The sequence below is a fragment of the Phyllostomus discolor genome, chromosome 8, assembly GCF_004126475.2.
Source record: "Phyllostomus discolor isolate MPI-MPIP mPhyDis1 chromosome 8, mPhyDis1.pri.v3, whole genome shotgun sequence".
Lineage (NCBI taxonomy): Eukaryota > Metazoa > Chordata > Mammalia > Chiroptera > Phyllostomidae > Phyllostomus > Phyllostomus discolor.
In genome coordinates, this window is record NC_040910.2 from 875000 (window position 1) to 899722 (window position 24723).

Genomic DNA, 24723 nt, shown 5'->3' on the forward strand with positions numbered 1-24723 from the left:
CCGCATGTTCAGTCCCACTGCAGTCGTCTCTCCTGAGCTGACGCCTACAGTCACGGCTGAGGCCGGCTGGGCGTCCTCCCCTGCTCTCGGGACGGCACTGCTCCCACACCCGGTAACCTCATCCCCGCCCGGCCAGTGGTGAGGCAGAACCAGCCGGTCCTGATTCAGACGCCCCTTCCAGACCTTTGCTGCTGCAGGTGCGCAGAGAGGCTCACGGAAGCTGGCTTCCTTCCGGTGTGATGAGGCATTTTTACTGCAGTAAAGGGCCTGACTTCATGTAGCCAAACACTCTCCCGCGCTCATGATCCTCCTACAAGTTTTCCGACCTCAGTATTTTCCAACGTGTTTTTGTGGATCAGAGACTAGGAAAGAGTGAAACCTAGACCAATTGCTGCTGAAGAAACAGCGCAAACTCGGAACCCGAATAGGATGTGACCCAGTGAACCACCGCAGGGCGCGCGGTGGAAGGAACGACTCGGACCCCTCCGTGCGGAGGACGCGCACAGCCTCCATCTGAGCGGCAGAGGGCGCCACCGCAGCTCACAGGCGGCTGGCAGGCCGACCACAGACGCAGGCGCACTTGGGCCTCAGTCCACGTGGGTAGACGTGCTGAGATTCACTTCGTCACTTGTGACTTAGCTCTATCAATATTTCAGAGCAGCCATTTTATAATTACGTGCTTTATTAACTTCATTAGAAAAGCAAAAGCAATCAAATGTCACGAATAATGACAGCGCAGCAGACGGAACGTGGGACCTGAACCCAGGGAAGGGCGGGTCAGCGCGCACAGGGAGGGCGAGCGCCGCGGCCTGGCCCCGCCGGCCTGGCCCGGCTCTTCGGGGAGAGCCCCTGTTCCCGCCAGGCTCCTGTGGGAATGAAGGTGGTTTTCCGTGCCCGCCGCACCTTGACGTCATCGCGGCCTGGTGGGAGCAGCCAGCTGCTCGGCCAGGTCGTGCGCTCGGCAGCGTGGTTCCGGAGACGGGCTCTGGGAGCGCCTGTGGTCTGAGCGAGTGAAGCCCGGCTCTCCCCAGAGCCTGCACCCGGCGCGCCCGAGGGCCCGTCTGCTGGGAGTCACGGCCGAGACCGCCCAGCGCCCCCTGGACTGTGCAGAACCCCCTCTCCTCCCTCTGCGCCCTGCACGCGGGGGAGGCTGCAGGCCTGTCCCGGAAACCAGTGAGCTGACCCGAGACCCTCCCGCCGCGGCTGAAGGCGGGGTCGGGGACGCAAGATAGTAACTGGAGGCTCGGAGCGAGGAGCAGCGAGTCTGAGCCAGTCCACGTGAAACATGAGGCCTCAAGACACCCAGGGGGCAGCGCAGCCACTGACCGCGCCCCGGGGAGGCCCCGGCGTCCAGGCCTCAGGTCTCCTGGGCCACCCGGTGGCTGGAGAACCGTCCTGACCATCCTGTGCGACACCCTCACCCCAACAGCTTCATACAGAGGTTGGCAGCCGACGTTGTTTTTCCTTCTGCCTTTTTGAAAATAAAAGAGAAGGAATATCTGTCTGCAGAAGAAAATATAGAAACCCATGTGAGTATTAGCTTGGTAACTTAAAGAGTGGTTTCTTTTCAATGGAAATGACAGAAGATAGATTATTTGGGGACTCTCACACGGAAACTTATGAGACAAGGGATGGCGGCGTTTGAGGAGAGTCTTGTGGAGAGACTGCAGATCCACCTTTGGAGGCTGAACCGCTCCCAACCCTCTTGCAGCCTGTTTGTCCCCTGGGCTGCATCCAAAGCTGCTTACTCTAAAGGTCAGAGGAGAAAGGCTATTTCTTAAGTCTTTACACAGCTTGTTTAGACAGAAGTCTAGATTAAATGCCCCGAATGCCAGGTGATAAAACGTTCTTCCTGGGGGTTCACGTGGCCTTGCTGGAGCTGGCTCAGGGTGCGTGTGTCCCGAGTTTTACCCTGGCCGGTGTCTGTCCATCTGTCTGTGTCCGTGTCCTCTCGGCAGGACTCAACCCCAGAGTCTCTGGAACGTAACGTGGTGTCCGTGGTTGATGGCCATGTACCTGCAGTGGTTCTCATGAGACCTTCATAAGCACAAAGTAATATCCATTTGATCCCAATAACTATGCATTTAGCTCACGTCACCACTATGATGAAGAACTAAGACCGTAAGCCCTCGCTGGCATAGCTCAGTGGATTGAACTCGGGCTGCAAGTCAAAGTGTCGCAGGTTCGATTCCCAGTCAGGGCACATGCCTGGATTGCAGGCCACAGCCCCCAGCAACCGCACATTGATGTTTCTCTCTCTCTCTCTCTCTCTCTCTCTCCCTCCCTCCCTCCCTTCCCTCTCTAAAAAATAAATAAATAAATCTTTAAAAAGAAGAATTAAAGATTTAAAAAAATTAAAAAAAAATAAAGAACTAAGACCGTGTAAAAGCAGTGTGCTCCGGGGTGATTACAGTTCCTCAGGACTGAAGTTATGATGAAAAACCAGGCTGCAGGTGGAGCTCGGGGAGAATACAATGATAAAGCCGTGGACACCTTCCGCCTGCCGGCTCGCACTGTGCTTCTGAGACGGAAGTTTAAGGCATGCGAATGTCTAAAATCTGACAGAGACACAGCTAAACCCACTACCTGGACAGAACTGCAAAGATCACTTTTAGACCAGGGCGGCGGTCTGGTTCCGCTTCATCGCGGCGCTAACATAACCCGGCCGGCAGCCGGGCGCTAAGTCACGGCCAGAACTCCGGAGGGCGAGCGGGCCGCGTTCTGCCCGCGGAGCAAACCCAGTGCCGGGCGAGCGAGGGAGCCGCCGCGGAAGGAGGCTGAGCCTGACGCTGTGGGTTCTCAGCCGAGCCCGCGTCTCCTCTAACGTCTCTTCGCTGAGAACGGACATGGGCACCGCGGCCGCGAGGGTTCTGGGGGTGGCCTGGCGGGTGGTCTGTGGGCGGCCCCGGGACATGGGTCTGCGCGAGAAGAACCCCTGCGGCCGCCGGAGCACTGCGACCCGGTGTTTCTGGCCGGATGGCTCGTGTGAACTACGCGCCCTGTACGAGGTGAGACCAATGAGGACAGGGGGTGGGCTGAGGCATGGATAGGGCGGCGGCAGCAGCGGTGTGCGGTGCGAAACAGCTCCCGGCCATCATTCCTTTTCCTGGACCGGACCGCACCGCTGCCCTTCAGCGGGCCGAGCAGGCCCCTCCGCTGGGCGGGCCCCGTGTTGGCCGCGATGCCCAGCCCCCCAGCACCGCCTGCGGGCGGCGTGGCCGTGCCCCGTGGGCGCCGTCGTTGGCGGACGCATAGCTGGGCCTGGAATCACTGCAGCGCAGACGGGCGCGTGGACTCAGGCACGCGGGGCCTCACCCTCCTGTGACAGAGACCGGCGGGAACAGTGTGTCCAACGGGTGGGTTCAGGGTGAGGCATCAGGGGCTAGTCCCAGGCCCCCGCGGCGGCGTCCAGGGGGTCCCCGAGTTCTGCGTGGGCAGGCAGGCAGGCTGGGCTGCCGCCTACGCCCCTCCCTCGGCCCCCCACGCGCCCAGCTCCGTCACGACCGACCCAGCTGGGAACACGCCTGAGTTTCCAATCACTGGTTTTGTACACACTTCACTCGGTGCCTCTCTTGTGAAGTTGCTAATGCACAAAACATAGGAGGAAGGACACAGGGAAATAAGATAAAAAACGGAGGTCTCGTTTGTCCGCGGATGAAGCATCAGCCCTCCGGATGGAGTGAGAATGTCTCGGGGGGCAGCGCGGGGCGGTCCCCTTCGTGCGGGACCAACACGGTCCTCCTCGGGGTGTGGTGCGGTAACCGCAGCCCGCGTGCCCAGCGCAGCGCCTTCCGCTGAAACTTAAAATCGTCTTTCAGGGCCAGCGTCCTTCCTTGAGGTACGCGTTAAACGCCTGCAAATGGTGCCTTTAGAAACGACCCCAGCGCGTGGCTCAGAGGGGAAACGCGCCGTTGGGAGAAACGGCGACAGGAACGGCAGCTGCGCAGGCCGCGCGGCGGGCGCGTCCCCGGGTGAGCAGTGCGCATGCGCGGCTGGTGGCCTCTGACCCCGGGCGGCCGGCGGGCGAGCTGCGGCGCAGCGGTCCGTCGTGTTTAGAAATACGCCCATTAGCTTGTTGCGTTATTGATGAGGCTTGTGGTTCCCGTAAAGCGTGAAGATAAACGGAGCGCAGGGCGGCGCCCCTCGTGGCCCCTGGACGGCCCTGGCTTTTCCACTCGCGTCTCTGCAGACGGCAGCCTTGCGTCTCCACGGGAGTCTGAGCCCAGGCTGGAGGCAGGGGGCGCGAGCCGGCATCCCACGGAGCTTCACGGGGGCGGGGGGCAGCGGGGCCGCGGGCTGCGGGGACGCCGGCGCGCTTCCCGGTACTCGGACACACGCGGTGGGACTGCTGGGCGAGAATTCGGGGCGCCCCAAGCACCCTTTTCTCAGTGATTGGGCCACCAGTCACTCGGTAAGCACACCCACCTGCGCCCTCAGGTCGGAGAACAAAGGACCTTTGCCCCGACCGGGCACGTGGTTCCGCCTGTCACTCCAAAACCACGTCACCCGCTCGGAACTCACTGCTGAGGGGACACGCGTCCTGTTCCAAGAACGGAGCAGAAACTGAACGGCTGGTTAAGGCTGATCTTTCCCCACCGCATCCCCCGTGGCACCCTGATGCTGACTTCCTCCCGCGACCCGGCCACGCGGCTGATGCTCACTCCTGTGCGCTGGCTGACGAGGCGCTCGGGGACACGTCCTCCTCCTGAGACCAGGGAGTGGGCACCGCCGGGTCCCCGCGACCTCCCTGACCGTGAGCAGGGGCCCCCCGGTGCGCTCACGGGGGGGGGGGCCGGGTGTCGCCGCCTGGGCTCTCACAGACTTCGCCGCACGCTGGTCTAACTGGGAAGCGCCCTTCCCGGGACAGTGACAGCTGAGCTGGCCGCCGTGTCCGTTCTGCAGAGCTTGTTACCCGGAGAGCGCGCCGGCCAGGTCCCCGCGCCGCAGCGGCAGGGCGCGGCGCGGTTTAGGTGAGAGCTGTCTGCGGACCCACGTGCGGCACCACCGTGGGTCCGGCTTTCTCCCGACTCCACCAGACTCGGGAAAGCAGAGCGAAGCCGAGACACGTGTCAACACGTCCACACACATGCGTGCACACACACAGTGACGTTTTGGGTCTTTTTTTCTTCGAACGATGAATTAATTCTCCCACGTCTCCACTTTCACTATTCCGAGGAATTTTGACTTAACATGGTGTTCTATTTTTACAGTTTTAGCTAGAAAGCAAACCATGGACTGAAATAATGTATTTCAAAATGTTGTTTAATTAGCTAACGTGAGATATGTCCCGATCTTATTGGGTTTAGAGACAAAGGAAATTTTATGAAAAACAGGTCACAAACACGGGGCTCGGGAAGGACCAGGTCTCCTTCTGTGCCCTCACTGTCACGCCCCGCTCCGAATCCTCATCCAAACGGGTGCTGGTTTGACTCAAGCAGTGGAAGGGAAAATATTCATATATTTACTATTATTTTTAAAATTCACCTATCAAAAAATTGCCCCCTCCTATTCAGGGACTTCCTGCGATGAAAAGTAAACACCAGCCGTGACAGTAAGAAGCGTCCTATTGGCCCGCGGTCGCTATGGTGACTGCGGAGGAGGCGCAGGCACGGGTAGGCGGGGCTGTGGTCAGTCACTCCCGGCCCACCTGGCCTCGGGCAGGGGCGCACAGCTTTCCCGCCCCCCACCGCGACCTGTTCTCAGAAACCTGCATGTCCGATGCAGGTCAGTTCGGTGGCCAGTCCAGAACTGGTGAATTCAGACACTACCGATTTCCTGGGGCAAACCTGTAGTCGTGAGTCAAGACGAGTTTATTAGTACGAAGTCAAAAGCTTATCCAGAGGAGCAGCAAAATGTAACATTGGAATGCTGGAGGAGCTGGTAGTAACTCACTTGGAGTGCAGAGTTAAAACATTTTGGCTGAAGTAGTTTGGCGTTATGAGGAGCCCGTCCTGGCCGGCAGAGGGAACGATCCCAGGACTCTGGCAGGGAGATGATTCAGGGCTGTTTTCATCTGCTCACCGCGTCTGCTAGCCCCGAGTGGGCTGGCTCTGTGTCCCCCAGAACAGCCAGGGGCGGGCCGGGCGCCAGAGGGCGGGCGGGAGCTGAAGAGCCGCGGGCACAGGGACAGCCTGCGTCTGGGGGCGGTGAACCAGTCAGAGCAGGTTCTCCAGAGCCACTCAGAGGGGGGGCAGGGGGGAGCAGGAGCATCCAGGGGTCACCCAGGGCACACGGGCGTCCGCTCTCGACCCCCGCATCCTGGGTCTCTCGGAAATGCCCTGCCAGGGCTCGGACGTCTGTCAGAACAAAGGGAGGCCCCGCGGCGTCGCCCTGCCGCAGCGTGTGACTCACGTCGGGGAGTGGGATCCGCGCGCTCATGCCCAGCGGTTGCTCTTTGTCCCGAGGAAAACGGGAGGGCTGTCCCCGCAGTGGCCAACAAGAGCAGCAGTGTCTGGGTGACATTTGGAAACACAGGAAATGAATTCTCCGTCGAGTCTGTTCTTCTGCTGCGCTGATAGGCCATTCGGTCCCACAGCTGCACACGCCACCTCCAGGCCACCACATGTCCCCTCCTGGGGCTGGACTGCGGCGGACTGCGGCAGACTCCCGCGGCCTAATGACCAACGGCGTGAGCGCCTGCAGTGCAGCCCAACTCCAAGGTACCAGTTCACGGACTCTGGACCCCTCCCCCAGGCTCGACGCTCCGGCCCCGCCCACCCGCTTCTTCGCGCTGCACCATCGGGACTCGCTGGCCCTTCCCGGCACATCTGCCCCTGGCCCTGCCCCACCAGCGATCGGAATGTGAGCGGCCGCGCTTCCTGCCGTCCCTCCAGCACTGCACCCCCCCACCCCCACCCCCAGCCGCCCCGAGTCCCAGCCCGCCCCGAGTCTCGGCCCCACGCACCCTCCTGGGCGCTGACTCTCCTCCACTTGGCAGCCAGACCGTGTCTCTCCAATCAGAATCCTGCTGCCTCAGACCCTGTCCAAAACCTTCCCAGGCCTCCCACGTGGACAGCCGCAGAGTCTTACAAACACGTGAAAACACGCCGTGAACACGGACGGAATAACGAGACGAGTCCTCCAGTGGCCTGTAGGGCACTGCACGCTCCGGTCCCGAGACCCCGCGGGTTTTATCCCCGACCCCCTCTGTGTCCAGCATACCGGACTCCGGAAGGCTCTTGAACCTCTCTGCGGGGCTGCTCCCCGGGGGGTCCACCTAAGGACGATCACAGGGGTCTCCGGACCCAGGCTGGCCAGCATGCCCTTGCCCGCCGCATTGCCTCCTGGCCCTGCGCGACCCTGCTGCGGAGAGATGGGACTGTTGCGGCTCGCCGGTGTCCGTCTCTCCGCGCCAGGACGTGTTTGCTGCCGGTGGCGCCTCCCTCCTCTGGGCCGCGGCCGGCGCAGGGGCGCCGCGCAACACGAGCGTGGGCTGCGAGGGAGCCAACCCCTCGTTCCTCTCCCACCGAAAACAGAGGAAGTCGATGAAAGTACCGTGGGTGCTAGACACTCCTCTTCCCTTCGCCGCCTCAAAACGGTTCCTCCTAAAATGCCAGTTGACAAGGATTTTAAAAGAGTTCTCCAAGGTCTGCTGACATATGTCTGCCATCACATGCATTATAATAAGCATGCAATTATTATAGTGCTTTAAAAAACACATTAAAGTTACAGCCACACCCCCTGTTCCCTTGCGTAATTCTAACGTTCTCTCTAGAGCTGTTATTCACCTGGTTCCGGAATGGGAGTAGAGAGCGGTGGAAGGAGACTAAACACGAACTGAGGGCAGGCGGGAGGAGGAAAGGGTCGCTAGGCACCCGCTGTGGCCGGGAGCGGCTGAGTGACATGCGTGTCAAAGACGCCCCGGCACCAGGGGGACGTGACCTTGGCTCTAGGCATTTGAAGAGCCCGAGTGGAATGGGGGGACCAGTCCGTTGTGCGGGTCCCCATTTCACAAGAAAAGAACAGCAACTGCTCAAGAGGGGCCGCACGATTTCTGGTCCTAGGTTTTTTCAGGAATGTATCCCAAGATCTCCCAAGGGACGGCCCTACCCCGCGGCAAGGGGCGAGGCCAGCAGGGCGGCTCTGAGAGTCGGGCAGCGCGTGCTCCTGGCTCAGAGGCAGCGAGAGCAGGACGCCGGCAGGCCAAGGCCTCCGAGGGGTCGCTCAGTGGGGACGCAGCCCCGGCCTGATGGCCCGACCCTCAGGTCGCTGTGGGGGCGTCCTGGGGGATGTGCAGACCGCCCGCCCGGGATGGAGCCCCTGAGCCCGGTGCGCACGGCAGGGGCCACGGGGCCAGCCGGGCACTCGGCTTCCTCTCTCCACGGGTCCCCATTTCCTGACCCCGACACCAGGGGGCGGGCAAGGAGGTCAGTAAGCCCAATCACAAGCTAACACAAAGACACCAGACGCTGCGTTTATTTCTCCACCGGGGGCCTCCGATTTGCCCACAGTCCAGGTGCGCGAAGCATCGCCGCCTGCCTGGTCACGACCGGGAGGACACGCTCCAAGACCTCATCCGCCCGTCCTTTTCTGGGGTGGGACGAGGCCGTAGGAACAGACAACCGGTTTCCCTCTGTTTTCCTTGGGCGCAGAGCACACGTTATCAAAGGCACTGAGTGGAGGGTAGAAGCCTGCGCGTCTGTGAAACTGCGCTCCCTTTAACTCTCCTCCCCTGGCGGTTCATCCGAGACTCCTCTGACCGCCTGCCGGCCGCGGGAGGCAGTGAGCTGGCGGAGCAGCTGCGTGCTCCCTGCGGCCTAAGGGCGCAGCGGAGGCTGGAGAGTGCAGTGCGGAGGCCGCTCCTTGCGGGGAACAGAGTGGGGGGAGGGGGGGGAGGGGGGGGAGGGGGAGAAACAGGAGGGGGAGGGAGGGGGGAGGGGGAGGGAGGGGTGGGAGAAGGCTGGGAGAAGAGGAGGAGAGAAGGAGAGAGAGGAAAATGCAGGGAGACACAGTGACTGGGGGCGCACAAGGGCGCCGTTGCCATGGCGACAGTTTGACAGTTGGCCGTAAAGGGCGGGCGGCGGGGGCCGCCCTCCCATCTGGTCTGTGCTCCCTGAGGTGAGCCCAGGTGTCAGAAGGTTCGAGCAGCCGGCCCCAACCCCACGAGGCCGAGGAAAGGACGGCCGTGTTTCTCGAGGGGGGTTGCCTTGCCGGGGGGACAGCAGCTGGAGGCCTGGGAGGGGAGGTGCGGGTTCTCTTGCTGGCCCCGAGGCCCCACACTCCTCCCCCCCCCCCACCCCCGCAGTGGCGTGGACCAGGCAGGACTGAGCAGCGGGCCGCTCCCAGGCCCCTCTGGGCAGTCCCTCTGGCCCTTGACCTCTGTGCCCCGCCCCCCGCACGCCCCCCGCACGCCCCCCGCACACTGCCAGCTCCTCGCAGCCAAGTCAGTCCAGAGTCCACACCCTCGCCTCACTGGAAGGTCACAGCGCCCTCGGCTTTTCTGGCCCTTCTGGGGGTGGAAACCCTTGTCTGCTTCCGCGGGCCGGCCGCAGGCACCTCCATCACACCTGGGCCCCAGTCCCTGTGTCCCCTCCCCCACAGCCTGCGAGGGCTGTCCCTGGTTCCCGCTTGTCCGGTGAGCGATGATGACGCGGACGGGACGGGGCGCTCCCGGTGAAGGTCAGGCAGCGGCTCTCTGAGGAGGAGAGGTTTGACTTGAGACCTGGGGGGCGGGAGAATCGGCCTCCCTGACTCCTGGGGGCAGCTGCTTGGAGCCTGGAGCCTGGGGGGGTCAGCAGTGCAGCCCCGGGGGGCGGGGGGCAAGCGTGCTGTGTGTCTGGGGGCGGGACAGACATACGGGGGTTGGCTGCAGGGGGCGAGTGGGGGCGGGGGGGGGGGGACCTGGTCAGTGGGGAGAAGGCAGCAGACGCCCCGCCAGGGCCCAGAGCTTGAACCGGGTCCTGAGATCCGGTGTGGGCAGCCCTGCAGGCCTTCGAGAGGGGCCGGGCATGCCGCCCTGCACGCACCCATCCCTCCCCCGGCTCTGGGGACGCTGCAGTCCGCGGGGCCGGAGCGGGAGCAGCGTTGCGGGCAGAGGGGGTGCAGCAGCAGCGGCTAGGAGGCTTGCTGCAGACGCGAGGAGCAGAGCCGCCGCCTGGGGCACGTCTAGGAGCCCGAGCTTCCCCAGAGTTGGTTCATCCCCCAGCCTGTGCCCGGGCCGCTGTGCGCACACACTCAGAAGGGGGCAGTGTCCGAGGTCTCCGAGGTGCCTGGCGCTGTGCTGGTCTCCAGAAGGTCACTTTGCAGCCACAGCCACTGAGCCCCTGGCCCCGCACCCCGGGCTGCCAACCACCGGGCCCCACACCCCCGGGCTTAGAGATGGGCTCCCCTCCCCGAGTCTGAAAGGCCGGCGATGATGCCGGAGCCGTCACAAACCCCAGCGTGCACTTGTCAATGGTGAGCTCGGCAGAAGGGGGCTAAAAGCTGCTTCCAGTCTGGGGCCACGTGACGTGGTTAAGTTTCTTCCTTATCTCCCTAGATGTGTTTGTGAGCAGAGCACCCTGCCGTGCAGCGGGCCCGCCGACGCAGGTTCGATTCCTGGCTCCAGCAGGCGGCCGGGGGGGCGGCAGGTGGGCTTCTGGGGGGAAACCATGGGAGGACAGAGATTTCTAATTCACGTCTTTTATTCTCATTTGACGCGACTGTGGACCTACCAGGGACAGAGAGCGTAAGCGGCTGTGATAGCTACTTAAGGAGGAGTGAAATTCCGCTACTTGCACTTATGCTTTGAATGGCACCCCTGGGTGCCCGGAACTGTGATAACAGTGACAACTGCGCATCTGGGGGGACCCCGTCCACTCAGAACCTCGTCTTCGCATTGTCGAAGCCCCCTGACTGTCGGGTGGCGGCGGGCCTTGTGCTCACAGGTGCGCAACCTGCTCTGTGCTTGAAGTCTCGCTGCCTCTCCAGCCTGCGGCTGTCCTCAGGGACTGGCTGCGGGCCGGCCCCCTCTGCAGGGCGTCGGGCCCAGCGGAGACCACCCCGTGGGGCCGGTGGCTGCAGATGCACGAGTGCCCCCCCCCCCCCGTGGGGGCATCAACCCTGCCCAGACTTTTCTGCTGAGCGGGTGGGGTTGGGTTTTTAAAATTTCTACCAGGTTCAACTCACTCATCTGTGTTACCTACAATCACGTGACGTTTGGGAAGGCCTCCCACTGTTCACGCCGCTAGTGTCTGTGTGCTAACCACGGCGCTCGCCCTGCCCGGGTTCATTCACATTCTGAGCGAGGCTCACACGGCAGCCAGTGTCGACGCTGAGGCGTGGCCCACGTGTGCCCAGCGACCTCTCTTCCCTTCAAAACGAGAGAGCACAGGCCCGGAGACCAGCAGCCGCCCGAGGAAAACAGCGACCTCTGACAGCCACCGCTGGGGGGCTTTGTCCGACAACAAGGCCGGTTTAACGAGCGGCCTGCGTTTGACGGCTCAATCTGTTTCCCGGGATAAACGACAGCGACAGAAGTGCCACCACTTAGAAGCGGCTCAGAAGGCACAACAAGGCGGCCCAGCTGAGAACGTTTTCAGACGCGAACACACAACGGACTAAAGCCTTCGTCTCTTTCCCACGTCACTGATGGGCAGGAGGGAGCAGCAGGCGAGCAAAACCCAAACTCAGACTCGCCCGGGGCTTGTGGGCTGCAAACTCGCCACAGATGAAAGAAGCGACATTGGATTCCACTTTTTCAAATGAGAATTCTGCCCAAGCTACTCACGTTTTCTCTGAAAAGTCGACACGCTCTCCTTCTGTCTCATCTCACGCTCTCGCCCCTTTTGCAGACAAACCCTGGTGTGGAGGGAAATTGTACGACTTTTTCTTCAGAATGTAGCCAGCCGGGAAGCGCACCCCCTGCACCCCGACTCGGTCACGCACACAGACACACACACACGCGGTGACACCATCCATCATACAGCGGCGGCCTCGTCAGAGGTCCCCGTGAGGAGAAACCAGAGACGCGGGAGAGGAAACGGCTGAGACACTGACAGTCATGCGCCCTGCACTCTGAGCAATAGGTGGCATCGTAACAATTCATTGTAGATTAAGCACCAGGTTTCCGATTATTGTTATTATTTTAAAAACCCTCGCCGGAGGATATGCTCATTGACCCCAGAGAGACCGGGAGAGAGAGAGAGAAACAGATCGTTTTCCTCCCGTACGCACCCCCACGGGGGATCGAACCCACGCCACGCCGGTGCAGGGGCAACGCTCCAACCCACTGCGCCCACTGGCCTCCGCGATTTCCAATTATTTTTCCATTTAAGATTCATTATATCTCAAAGAAAGATTTAACAAATAAATACCAGCACAAGCTAACTTGAGCGACAGAACCCTGGGGACCTCCCTTGACGAGACTGGATAGATGAAAACTCAAGACTTTTTAAAACATTCTTCAAAGAATACCCGCAAATGAAGTATTGACATAAATACTCCTTATCCTATCAGCACAGAAGCCAGAATGGAACATGTAAGAAAATAATTCGATTTTCGGAAACACAGAAGCATGAACTGAGGCAGGCGCAGGAAGGAAAGGAAACGCGGCGCTCGGAGAGACTCAGGAGCCGGAGCAGAGACCGTGAAAGCGGGAACCCCGCGGTGGGGCGCCAACTCCCCGCCGGAGCCGCGCGCCCCTCGGCCCGCAGCCCTCGGACTCGCCCGGCCCCACTGGTGCGGAGCGCTCTCCTCCCGCCGCCACCGCCGGGAGTTCAGCGACCTCGCTTCCAGACTCCGCTCAGTGCCCAGAGCCCTGGGACCCGCATTCCTACCTGACGTCACTCAAAACTGGGGAAAAGGGGCGTGTCTACCGACCCACGCCCACGGGGGCGGAGGCCGGGCTTGGCGCTGCTGGAAATGTGTTCGTGCGCAAGAGTCGTTCCGCCGCCTCCCCTAACGCGCCCCGGGAAAACTAAATTATCCAGTTACACTCGACGGAATGGACTTCCCCTGTAAAGCTCCGCGGTGTTCACTTATCGTTCTAGGGAAACGAAATGGAAAAAAACAATGTAATTTCCTGACTTGTTCCTGGTCTGGAGCTACGCAGGAATGCAGACTGCGTTCCCACAGGGCCTGGCGGGCCCCGCGTGGGGAGGGGGCCTCGCTCCCTGCTGTTCAACGGGCTGGCAGAGTCCGGTTCGCAGACAAACCCGCCCGCCCTGTAGGGGGCGCTCCTCACACCCCGCACTCCGCCCTCCGCAGGGTGGAGGGACCCCACGCTGGGTGGTGCGGCAAAGCCTGCGCAGCCCAGAACGAGGGGAGGGCGGCGCTGTTTCTCTGCGCTCTCTAGGCCCCCTGCTCACTGGTCCCCACCTCCGAGTGGACAAGAGGGACCCCCCCCCCCCCAGGAGCCCAGGAGCCCTGGACCCAGACCACGCAGAGCCCTGCCGGGAGGGTGAGTCACTGAGCGCTGGGGACTCATGTCCTCTGGTGACGGGCAGCCTGCGAATCTCCAAGAAAAATGTAAAAAAGCAGCGATGGATGGAGCGCCGACTGCAAATCAAAGGATCGCTGGTTTGATTCACAGCAGGGGCACACGCCTGGGTTGGGGCCCAGGTCCCCAGTAGGGGGCGCACGAGAGGCAGCCACACGATGATGTTTCCCTTGCTCTAAAAATAAATAAATAAAATCTTAAAAAAAAACCAGACCAAGGGAAAAGGAGAGGTGATGTGGTCTTTCAGTGGAAACAGGGTTTCCCGCAGTCTGTACCCGCTGCAGGGGTCCGCCCGCCCAGGAGGGAGGGGGGGCTGCATGGAGCCGGGGCCCAACCCCCGTCACACTAAGGGCCTGCAGGTCCCTGAGCCGGCAGGAGGCAGAGCTCCCCTGAGGAGAGCAGCGAGACTGGCTTTATTTTGTGAACACACACACTTCGGGGGCACAAGCCCCATCCTCCCGCGACCCAGTTGGAGATGTGACTGACGGGACTGATAGGCAGGGTCAGCGGAGGCCCGCGGCTGCCCTTACGGGGAGTGACGCAACAATGAGCACACAATAAACGAGAATGGGCCCGTGTTTCACGTGCTCACGACTGCACACCTGCCCTGTGTTACTGTATAAAGAGGCATATTTTGGTGGAATACATAGTTGCTTTTATCCAGTCATTAGAATTTTCCATATAGCGCACGGTGGCAACAGAAACTCGAAATCGAAGTCATCAGAGAACACTTGAATGCCTGGGTATCAGTCGCCAGTAATTCCTTTTCACCTGCTCTGAGCAGACTCGGGAGGCTGCTTGCAATCCGATTCGCTGTGCTGCACGTGTGCCATGCTTCTGAGAATTGTCCCCGGCCCCGGCCCTGCATCCGTGCACCGGGAACAGGACGTGGAGGGCGGCCAGGTCTGCCCACGCTGAGGTTCTCCCCACAGCCGCCCACTCTCCACCTGCCCGCAGAGCCGCGGGGGTCAGCGTGCGGGCCTGCCGCCAGACACGGGGCTCTGTGATGGACCCACGGGGAGCCAGAAGCTCATTAAGGAGCCCCTTGTGCTCCAAGGTCAGCTCCAAGTTCAGTGGAATTTGCCACGGGCCCCGGACGGGCGAGTGCTGGGGGTCTGGGCCCTGCTCTGCACCTGGGAACACCAGGCAGGTTTCCTGGCCATCTTCAAGCATTCCTGAGTCTGAGCATCTTTGAACATGTCCATTAAGAAAACTTAGAAAATCTCACTTTCATATTGTTCTTTGTGTGGGAGAAAACCGAAGCGAGCTGGGAGGAAAATGACATCTGGTAGGGCTCATTCATCTCCAGCTTTTATCACCACGGGCGCGCCATCTGACACGGCCCAGGCTTCCGCGCCGCCGTCAGCTGCTGCATATTTTATGGCGCAGTGTCTGGACTTGACTGATGGTGGCTTACCTGGCATAAGCTGTTTCACCTCGCCCGTGATTAAATTATATTTCTTCCTGTCTGAACAAAGATTATATTGGAACTACAGGAGGGATTCGGCACCAGGGAAATGCACGGCGGAGTGTGACAGTGGGGGGCGGGGCGGGGAGACATCAGCCTGAGATGGGGGCGAGAAGGAAGCCGAGGAGAGAGCGCTACCTGAATGTTAAGTGGCGCAGCCCGGCTGCTCTTTGGCAGTGCCACCCAACGGCCCCCCCCGGCGTTTAATTTTCGGCTGCACAGTTCATTTGGGCGAGGGAAGCCGGTGACCAAGGAAACTGAGAAGCCTATTCCTGGCAGGTCTCTGAATCGGAAGATGTCATACGTGGCGGTAACAGTTCACGCGTGAGTCAAGGTGTAAAACACATCCCAGTTTGCATTTTCCGTCTCACGGTGCATGAGAAAATGATGACACCTTAAAAGGCGTACGAAAATAGGATCTCGGCAACAAAGTTAACACACACACAAAACTGTTGGAAATGCACAAGAAAACGTGTCAGAGACCTTCGGGCACAGGGAGGTGCTGGCGTACTTCAGAGGGGGCGGGCACTCACGTGAAGCTGACCCTGGCCGCGGGCGTGGGAGACTGTGCTGGTCTCGGGGGGGACGTGGACGGTGGAACCGGACACACACGTGGGACTTGTCATGGTTACTGGACCCCGTCCCCTCCGTCAGGCGGATGAGCTCCCGCAGCAGAAGGGACGATGCCGTTGCCGACCCTGCTTTCCAGTGCTCCGGGGTGGGGCAGTGCTCCGGGACACCCCCGCAGGCCGTGGGAGCGTTGGGTGTCCTTGGAGGCACGACCCCACAGAGGACCCCAGGGACGACCCGGAGCTCACCCGGTGGCCGTGCCAGCCCGGCTGCCCCAGCTCTGCCCGGGCCCTGGCGGTGGGGCCGCTTTCTCCTGCCGAGTCTGCCCGCCGCCTCTCAGCCTCGGACCGCGTGGCCAGTGCGCCCTCTCCTCCGACCCTGCAGCCGCAGCTCTTGCCAGATTCATCACGTGGGTCTGTCGTCTCTGAAATTAAACCTGCCCTGTGTTTCTTTATGCCTCCCAGTTTCCAGGCCTGACTGGGTCGGAGAGGGACACGGGCTCCCGGTGAGACTCTCAGGTGAGATGCTACAGCAACAGAGCCCATGTTCCTGCGACGTGTCCTTTGGGATGTCACCAATGAGGAGTAGGAGCGCACGGCCCGCTGCAGCCGCGACCACCCCCTGCAGGTTTAACCCGCCCTCACGTAACGTTGATCCTTACTGGGCGCTGCAATTAAGCCGCCCGTGTCTTTGGGAGCAACCCTGGGGCTTCCCTCTGCTCCCTGTCAGGTTTCGTCTCGCTGGGTTTGGCCCTCGTCCCAACGGGCTCGGAGGCCCTGGGTTATTGGCACCACCGTTGGGGCGGGTCCTACCGCCACCTCCTCCATCGTCTGTCACCAGCACAGGCAGACCGGACACTGAGGACTGAAACGGACAGATCAGTCGAACTCCACAGGGAAACCCGCCCCGTGGGAGAGCCGTCACGGTGCCTGGCGCTGACCATGTGTCCGGGGCCGGCCGTCCCAGACGTCACTCTGCTGTGGCCACAGGCGTTGGAACACGGGGAGAGGAGGTGGTCTCCCCGGAAACAGCGTGGCCACAGGCCTGCCCTCCGGGGACCAGCCCTGGAGGAGCACAGGTGTCATCCCCGGTTCGAGGATCAACCGTGTCGGTAACTCGTCTTCCCGTCCGTGGGCGCAGGGGTGATTCCCCCAGCAGGCTTCTGAAGAGACACGGGGAGCAGTGGTTTGCTCGGGCAGAGACGGGAGAGGTGGCTGGATCCACGGACACCCAGTGCCGGAGACCTGGCAGCATCGCCCTCACTGCTGTGGCTGCCCAGGCCCAGGGGCTGAGCGACATCGCTGCGTGGTCCCCCGTCCCTGTGGACCCCGCCCGCCTGGTCCAGACCTCGCTCCGGCCCGTGGGGGATGTCCCGTGTCAGCCACTCTCCCGGCCCACGCCGCACGGCTCCTCCCGCTGGGTCTGCCCGGGGGCTCTGTCCTTCACACGCGTGTGCCCTGTCCTGAGTTCACCACCAAGTCATAGTGATGAGCAGGTGTGGTCTGTGGCCGGACACAGGAACCCTCCGGAAGGCGCCCCCCCACTGCACGGCTCCGCCTGCAGCTCCAGTCAGGCCGGGGGGCCCGGCAGGCTTTGGGAGGGAGGTCGGCGGTGGCTACGGTTCATGTCGCTTTAATGGCTGTGCAGTGTGTGTGTGTGTGGGGGGGGGGGTCACTAATTGTACCAGAGCATTTTCAGCCCCCACCCCCATCCATTTTACAATTTCCACCTCCACATGGGGTAGGTTTTTACTTAACTTCATCAGGAATCTAAAATACCAAATAAATACCAAATATGACTTGTATAAATAACCCCTTTCAGGTACGCCTGGAGCCCCCCCCCCCCCCCCCCCCCCAGTGCGCCGCTGCTGTGCAGAACGCAGGAGTGACTCTCCCGGACACGGCTCCTCCGGCGTCCCTGAGCCCCGGGCGCGAGGGCAGACACGCCTCGTGGAGACCTCAGAGGAGGGAGCATCGCCCCGGGAGGGAGACAGAGCGGAGACGACCCCCCACGGCCACACTTTCCCTCTCGCGGCAGGAAGTGAAGTGGCGGCACTTGCACGGAGGCTGGACGCTGAAAGGGCCCGACCACAGGGAGAGAAGGCCCGGCTTCCCTCTCTGACCCCAGAGGGAACCCCCGGTGGAGGCGCTGCAGGGGGGGCAGGTCTCCGAGGCCTCGAGCAGGAAGCAAACCCAACCGAGGGACACAAGGCGCAGCACCGACGCGGCCGTGGAGGGCCGGCCTCCCCCTCCCCACCGCCCCCGCACGCGGGTGGGCGTGGCTGCTGCCCGGGAGAGCGGGAGCGGCCCTGCGAGGCCCCTGTGCAGCCAGATCGCTGTCCCCAGCGCCGGCTGTGCGCATGCCCGCGTCTGGCCGGGCCTGAGGTCACGGGGAGTGGGATCATCGGGAACCGCAGCCTCGCTTCTCTCCGGCGGGGCCGGTATCTGCCCACGGCCATGGGGAGAGGACTGGGCACAGGCCCGAGGGCCGCGCCTTCCCGGAGCCCCTGGTGGCCGCGCACACGGCGCCGCGGGGACGCCTACCGGGTTCAGCAGCACGGTGAGGAAGAGCTCTCCGCCGCGGATGCTCTGGTCCAGCTCCTGCGGGCCGCCCGGGTACTCGCTGTAGAAGATGGTGTGCGTGAACAGCCCGCAGGTCTGCCGCGGGAGCACCTGAGGGCAGGACACAGAGGACATGGCCGCGTTAACCGCTGCACCGCCGCCGGGACCCGCGGCTGCCCGCCCTACTGCGCGGCCCGGCTGGAGGGAGCCCGGGGCTCGCTGCGACCCAGAGCCGATTTGGGTGGGACAGTGGCAATGGTGAGGGAGCTGGCATTGCAAAGCTACAGGGTGTGCCCTGTGCCGCTCAGTTGGCCGCGACCCCGGCGACTCCATGAACAGGTGACGTGCCCGGGGTCCTGTCCTCCCAGTCCCGAGAAACCCCGGAGACTCCGCCTGTGGCTTCTTTCACGGAATGAGCCCATCCCACACGGGGTCCCCCCTCTCCCTGCGGCCGCCCCGTCCCGGCATCACTGTTGTCTCCGAAGGGCCCCGCCTGCTCACGAGGTGCCCAGCGGGACAGCTGCAGCCTGCCGCTCGGCCCCGGCCACGGGTGGGAGTTAACCTGCACCGAGACCCGCCGGTGCGTCTTCTGGCACGTGTGTGTGTGTGTGTGAGTGTGTGTGAAGCTTTTCCACTCAGCTCCCTCAGTCTCACCCACCAGCGCAGTTGTGTTAAAGGACTGGCCCAAAAATAAAAACTTTCTTAGGGCTCGTTTACTCCAAGTGGGAGACTCTCCGAGGTGACATTTCTCGGGGCGTTAGGCATCAGGCCCCTCGCTCCTGAGCGGCGGCGACCCAGCCCTCCGGCTCCGGGACTCGGACCCTGGGTCCTCGTCGCGCCCACCTCTACCTCGTTTGGCTTTTCCGGTACTCTGAACTGAAAGTTTAATCACAGAAGTAGTTGTACAACCTAATGATTGCTTCTGGCATGTTCTGTGGCTAATTCTGTGGTAAATCTGAATATTCAACAGAGAAAGCAAGTGAGTGATTTTATTCCAAGAACTTATTTTGACTAATAAACTGCTCATTATCTAAGAGAAAGATGCATCCAATTGTACAGAGTAGCTTTAATTGTATTTATTCTTTGTTTAGTTCTCATACTAGTTTGTGTTGAATCCAAGGCAACGAATGCACACCGTGCTGGTTGAAAGGACGGTTTTTATTCCTCATCTGTCGGACGGTGGCGGGGCTGTGGCCAGCGGGGCCTGTCGCTCCGAGTTAGGATGGCAGGACCCGTGCCTCCTCTGCCCCCTTGTTTCCGTGACGACCGATGCCGCCATCTGTACCATCAGTAGCTCCATGTAAGTCTGAGGCTTCCAGGGCCAGCTTATCAGAAAACATTGATATTTTACGGGGAATGACTGTTGAGCAGTTTTGTGTTTTCTTTGGTTTTAGACGGTGATGGCGCAGATGGACAGGGGATGACTCTGGGTCACGGGCACCTGAGTGGTGGTGGGCTGGGGAGACAGGCACATTTATTGCACGTTTAAAGCGGGGGGAAGGGTTAGCTCACCTCCCTGAGTGCCAGGTGACCCATCAGGAGACGGGCTGCTTTACCTCAGGGTGAGGAAGGCTACGCTTTCTTTCTAAGGCTGTGAGTTCCCAACTGAAATGCATTTGGCTTTATTCTCGTGTAAAGGAAATGATGCATCGTTCTTATATCAGATTATTATTTTTTAAATTACTATATCTGGAATGAAAACATATACCTTCACTTCCGCAGTGTGCCCGGAAAGAGCCCTCGGAGGCTGTGTGGTGGAGCCTGCGGACAGACCGCAGACTGTGGTGGTGACCTGGGGGGTGTTTCCTTGCCTGGGACCTTCTCAGTGAAACCACCCACCGGACAGACCCGGAGGAATTCCCCGGAAGGGGGAGGTCCTCGGGCAACCTCCGACCCCGAACCGCAGCGCACCGTCTACCTGAAACCCACTCCCAGGTCTGCACGGGTCTTGCTCTCGCCACAACCACCCACTGTTCCAGCACCAGTGTGTGGGGACAGACCACGTGCTCCCGCGGGGCCTGTCACCGCCGCGGGGCGGCAGGACTCGGGATGCCGGTGTGAGGGGGTCGGGAGTGACGCGCGCGGCCCCGCCCGCGCCCCGCGCCCCGCCCCCGCGCCGCGCTCACCATGATGCTGTTGTGGATGAAGCCCCGGCGGTGCCGCGCCGGCTTCAGGTGCGGGTACTCCTCCGTGCTGGTGACCTGGATGCCCCAGACCTTCTTCCAGGCCGCGTACAGCTGCATGTGCACTGGGTAGACGCCCGAGTGGTGCGGGGACACCGCGTACCCCATGTGGGTGGGGATCCCGTGCTCCTGAAAGAAAGCCAGACGTCCGCCAGGGGTCAGTGGAGCGCGGTGACCCGGTGGCCACGGCCGCGGCGGAGGGACACTGACCTCTGTGCCACTGCGGGAAACAGAAACACTAACAGTCCCGTCTTCCAGCCGCTCACCACCGTACAAAGCTGACGGTGTGGCAGGCACGGTGCGCGCTTTGGGCACGTGGTGTGTGTGGCTGACACTGATTCTGGATTTGGACACGAGTCTGGGGGAGACAGAAGGGAACGCGCCCAGGGCTCGTGAGTGCGCCGCTGCCGGTGGGATGGAGAGAGGGGAGCGTTACCCGTCCCACTGCGACGCCGTTGCCATAGTTACTGTCGGCGCAAACCGGCGGGCGGAGGGCACCCCCAGGCCTTCGGCTCAGAGCGCACCGCGCCGCTCGCACCGCGCCCCTCGCACCGCGCGCTCTCCCCGAGTCTGCCACGCAGCCGAGCGGGACAGCTGCCGACTCACCCCCACTCTCGGCGCCCGGGGCGTCCACCCACAGCACGCACCGAACCGTCGGTCTTCTCCGTCGTCTCCCGCCCCCGGTCACGGAATAAAGCCCTGGTGTAGGTCGGAGCAGCGGGGGTGTGGGCGTGTGAGCGTGTGCACGCGTGTGCGTGTACCTGTGTGGGGTCCGAGAGGGCGGCGGGTCCCTTGGGGCGCTGGCTCCTGTGCCCTTCACTTCGGGGCGCGCCCCAAACTCTGGAGAGACTCCCGAGATCACACAGAGGATGGCTCGGATTCTCCGATTTGGACGCATCCCTCCGCGGACACAGATCTGCACAAACCACTCCTTTCCCCGGGCAGCGAATCGTTTCTGATACTAATTTAGAGTCGAGCTGAGAATTCCCTTAAGAGTCGTCTTCCCCCTTAACGTCAGCCGAGCGGTTTACAGAAAAGTGTCTTAAGCCCTGGGGGAGGGGGGCTCGAGTCCCCCTCTGGTTGGCAGCCCCGCCCCCAACACTGGCTGCTGTGACCTTTTGTCCTTGGGGGACACCCGGGCCTCTCCACGACGTAAAGTAATTCACATCTCTGACCATTTTTAATTTTGTGGAACCTTCATTACCATGTGAGATAGGTTAAATTCCATCCAACAAAATGTAATTTTAGGTTAATACATTGTGCCTACGTGTTAAAAAAAACACATTGTGCTCAGGTAAGTCACTGCCTACGAAGATGATTTGATTCCTGTCCTTGTCTGTGGACATGCTGACACGTGTCAAACAAAAGTCCTACCACACTTTACATTCCCACCTTGTTATCAGCGTGGTAAAGGGGCACCGTGCCTGGGAATCCAAGTACCAGAGCAGACCTGGTCTCAACACAACTTCACCTGGAGCACAACCCCGCCTCCGGCATTGTTAACCTGCGCCGGCGTGCTCGGGGACAATCTCTCGGGTTTACAAACTGCTCTGGTCACTACGGGCGCGGCTGCAGGGCGCCAAAGGGTCAGCCCTGAGGAGGGGACTGTGGGACGAAGCAATGGCACCCAGGATGGCCAAGGAGGAGACAGACAGTCAGGCTGAAAGAATCTTTCAAACTGAAACGTGCCAAAGAGAAAAGGAAAGGAAAGGTGTGGTCAACGGTGCGTTTGATGGATTGTCTCATTTGAAAGTGTATGTTCAGTGTAGCAGGGGTTAAATTTAAAAAAATCATGAAAATCTTGGCTCTTGACTGTTTCACAGTCATTTAACACTTGAAAACAAGTTCGGTCGTTGAAGCCATGAAGTTAAAATCTGCCTGTGGAAGCTCGTTATGCTATTACTGACCCCTGTAAGGGTCTACCCACAGAACGGTCATCTAATAGCTGATCGATAAGTGGGCGTGAAGTCCATCGACACGCCTTAGGGAGTGGTGGGCTGCTGTGTTCAGGCTATTCCATGTAAACACGCCCTTTGTGGGCTACAGATTTCAGATGAGGGGGCAGCGCGAACGCAGGCAAAGCTCACAGCAGCTCGAGGAACCACCGCGGCGGGAAACCACGGGTTCGAGCCATGCACCAGGAGAACACATGTTCAGACAGAAGCAGGGCACCAGAGGGGGCCTGTTTGTCTGGAGTGATGGCGAGTCAGGGGGCAGAGGGGCGGGTCCCGACGCCCGAGGGCCCGGAGTGGGCCCCCGAGTCCCCGGCCTGGTTTTATGACGAATCCCGGATGAGCCCTAAGGCTGCCCGAGAAACAGAACCAGAGGCCACGGGCAGAGGGCGGGTCCGTGCGTCTGTCCTCCTTCCGTGGAGGTCGCATACGTGGTGTGGGCCTTCCTCTGATTGGCCAGAACTGTGTCCAGTGCCCCAGGCTGGAATGAGAGCTGGGAAATCAGCCCTTCGGCTCGGCTCCTTGGCTCCGCACGAAGGCTCTGGACTCATTCCGGAGCAAACACGGGACAGCGGGCACAGCCGTCTCCCCGTCCCCTTGCGGGGCGTGTTCTAGCCCCCAGGGGACGCCTGACCCCGAGGACAGCACCAGGCCCCTCGTCTACCGCCAGCGACCACGTTCAGGGCTGAACTACGCACGGACGGAGGGCGGCCAGGCGAACGTGAGGTCTGATGTCTGTTCCAACGTGCACGTCAAACACGCAAGAAGTCGTTTGTCAGTTTTGTCATTGTCATCGTCCTGTTCTTTTGAAGGGAATGATCACATACTTCTTGGAGAAATAGGGTGAAAACTATGGCAGCCATGATGATGGGGGTGGTGGCGATGACGAGGATGATGATGGTGGTGATGATGAGGATGATGGTGATGACGATGGTGACGACGGTGACACGTGCCTTTTGAACTACTGCGAGCCAGCACGTTGCCCAGCGTCACACGCACACAGAGGTAGTTATGCATCTCATCCTCTCCCCACGGAAACACACGTGGTGGGAACTGCCATCCTCCCCATTTTACATGTTTGAAAATCAAAGCACAGCAACTGTCAGTCACGGCCTGAGGCCGCCCACCCGGAAATTGGCCAGGACGAAACCTGAGCCCAGGCAGCTCTGCAGCCGAACCCAGGCGCTGACCCCTGGGCGGGGGGCGCCGGGGGCACACTCCCATCATGGAAGGGTCACTGGCCAAACAGCGCAGGCCCCATGTTAGTCAAAGGAACCTGGCCTTTTCTCCTGGATTTTGAGCACAGTTCGTTGTTCTGTGTGTTTTAAACAAAACTTAATGTTGAGAGGGAACCTTTATTCGCCTTCAAGCAAGTAAATGAAACGCAGCGGCCCTAAGCCACTATTAGCTCGTCTCCTGGGGGACCTCTGCGGTGGTGGGCTGGCGCCAGCCCCTCCGGCTCGTCTGGGAAGGTGACCCCGCGCCCAGAAGCTATGGAGCAGGAAGGACGTCTTTCAGGGCTTCCCACTCCACTGGGAGTAACGGCCTCGGGCACCGGGCACGGCCGGTGCAGCCTCAGCAGGCTCGTGGTAACGTGCTTTCAGTGGTGCGGCTAGTTCATTTCCTTCAGCTGCGGCTGCCCGGTTTGGAAGAGCATTTCGCAGGTGGTGGTTAGTCCTCCGAGGTCAGACACGGTCGGCAGTGAAATCGCAGCTCGAGGGGGGAAAGCTGCGCCAGATGGAATGGAGGTGTGGGGGTGGGGGTGTGGCCTGCCCTCTGCCAGGGAAACCGCGTGGGGGAGTCCGGGCCGTGGAGCTTTTCGGTGCGAGGGGGCGTCTTCCCCCGGCCGCCGGAACAAGGCCGGCGCGTCCAGGCCTCGCCAGGACGCAGTGCGAGGCAAGAAAAGCCATTTCTCTCTAAACCCATCGCTAGGCACTTTGAATATTAATAGCTAATGGAATCCCCACTCTCATTTGCAGGCTAAAAGGCCGCCCTGTTGTTTAGGCTGCGGGTCTGGGGGGAGCAGGCGCGGGGGGCCGGGCAGGCGGCTCTTGCGCGAGCTGGCTGGGGAGGGCAGCGCGCCACTCCTCGCCCTTCCCGGGCCCCTGCGCTGCCACGGGTGGCTGACCAAGAGTTCGAAGTGTTTTCCTCGTCACGCGACACACGGACGACGCCGTTTACACACTCCCGTCTGCGTGTTAATCTTTCGGGTTCTCTACGGTGTCCGCTCCCGCACAGACCCGTCCGTGCCCCTCGGGAGTCGCTCATCTTCGCGGCGCTCACCTGGGCTGGCTGCACCGCGGGCGACAAAGGGCGTTACGGCAACCGGGACCCGAGGAGGTCATGGTGACCTTGGGGAGACGGGCCGGCTGTCCCAGAGACCTTGGGCCCTTGCCGGGGGCGCGGCACGCCACCGTCTAGGAGCAGCCAGCCGGCCGGGCCACCCGGCATGGGGCACGGGCGCTCCCTGTGACGCACACATGAGCGAGAGCTGTCCTGAACCCGCGGCCACGCGGACACGCTGTTCTACGTGCCGTCTGCGAGCCGGCGTCCAGGGCGCAGGCACGTGACC

General features: G+C 61.3%; 1 protein-coding gene across 1 annotated transcript in view; it reads right to left on the reverse strand.

Moving 5' to 3' along the window:
- The window catches only part of LOC114502535 (bifunctional heparan sulfate N-deacetylase/N-sulfotransferase 4), a 77786-nt gene that overhangs the window by 14535 nt on the left and 38528 nt on the right, over positions 1-24723 (reverse strand). Inside the window, exons 4-5 of the mRNA XM_028519523.2 lie at positions 20143-20328; positions 17999-18127 (exon numbers count right to left, since the gene is read on the reverse strand). Of these exons, the coding sequence (XP_028375324.1) occupies positions 17999-18127; positions 20143-20328 (315 nt within the window). The remainder of the gene's footprint in view (positions 1-17998; positions 18128-20142; positions 20329-24723) is intronic.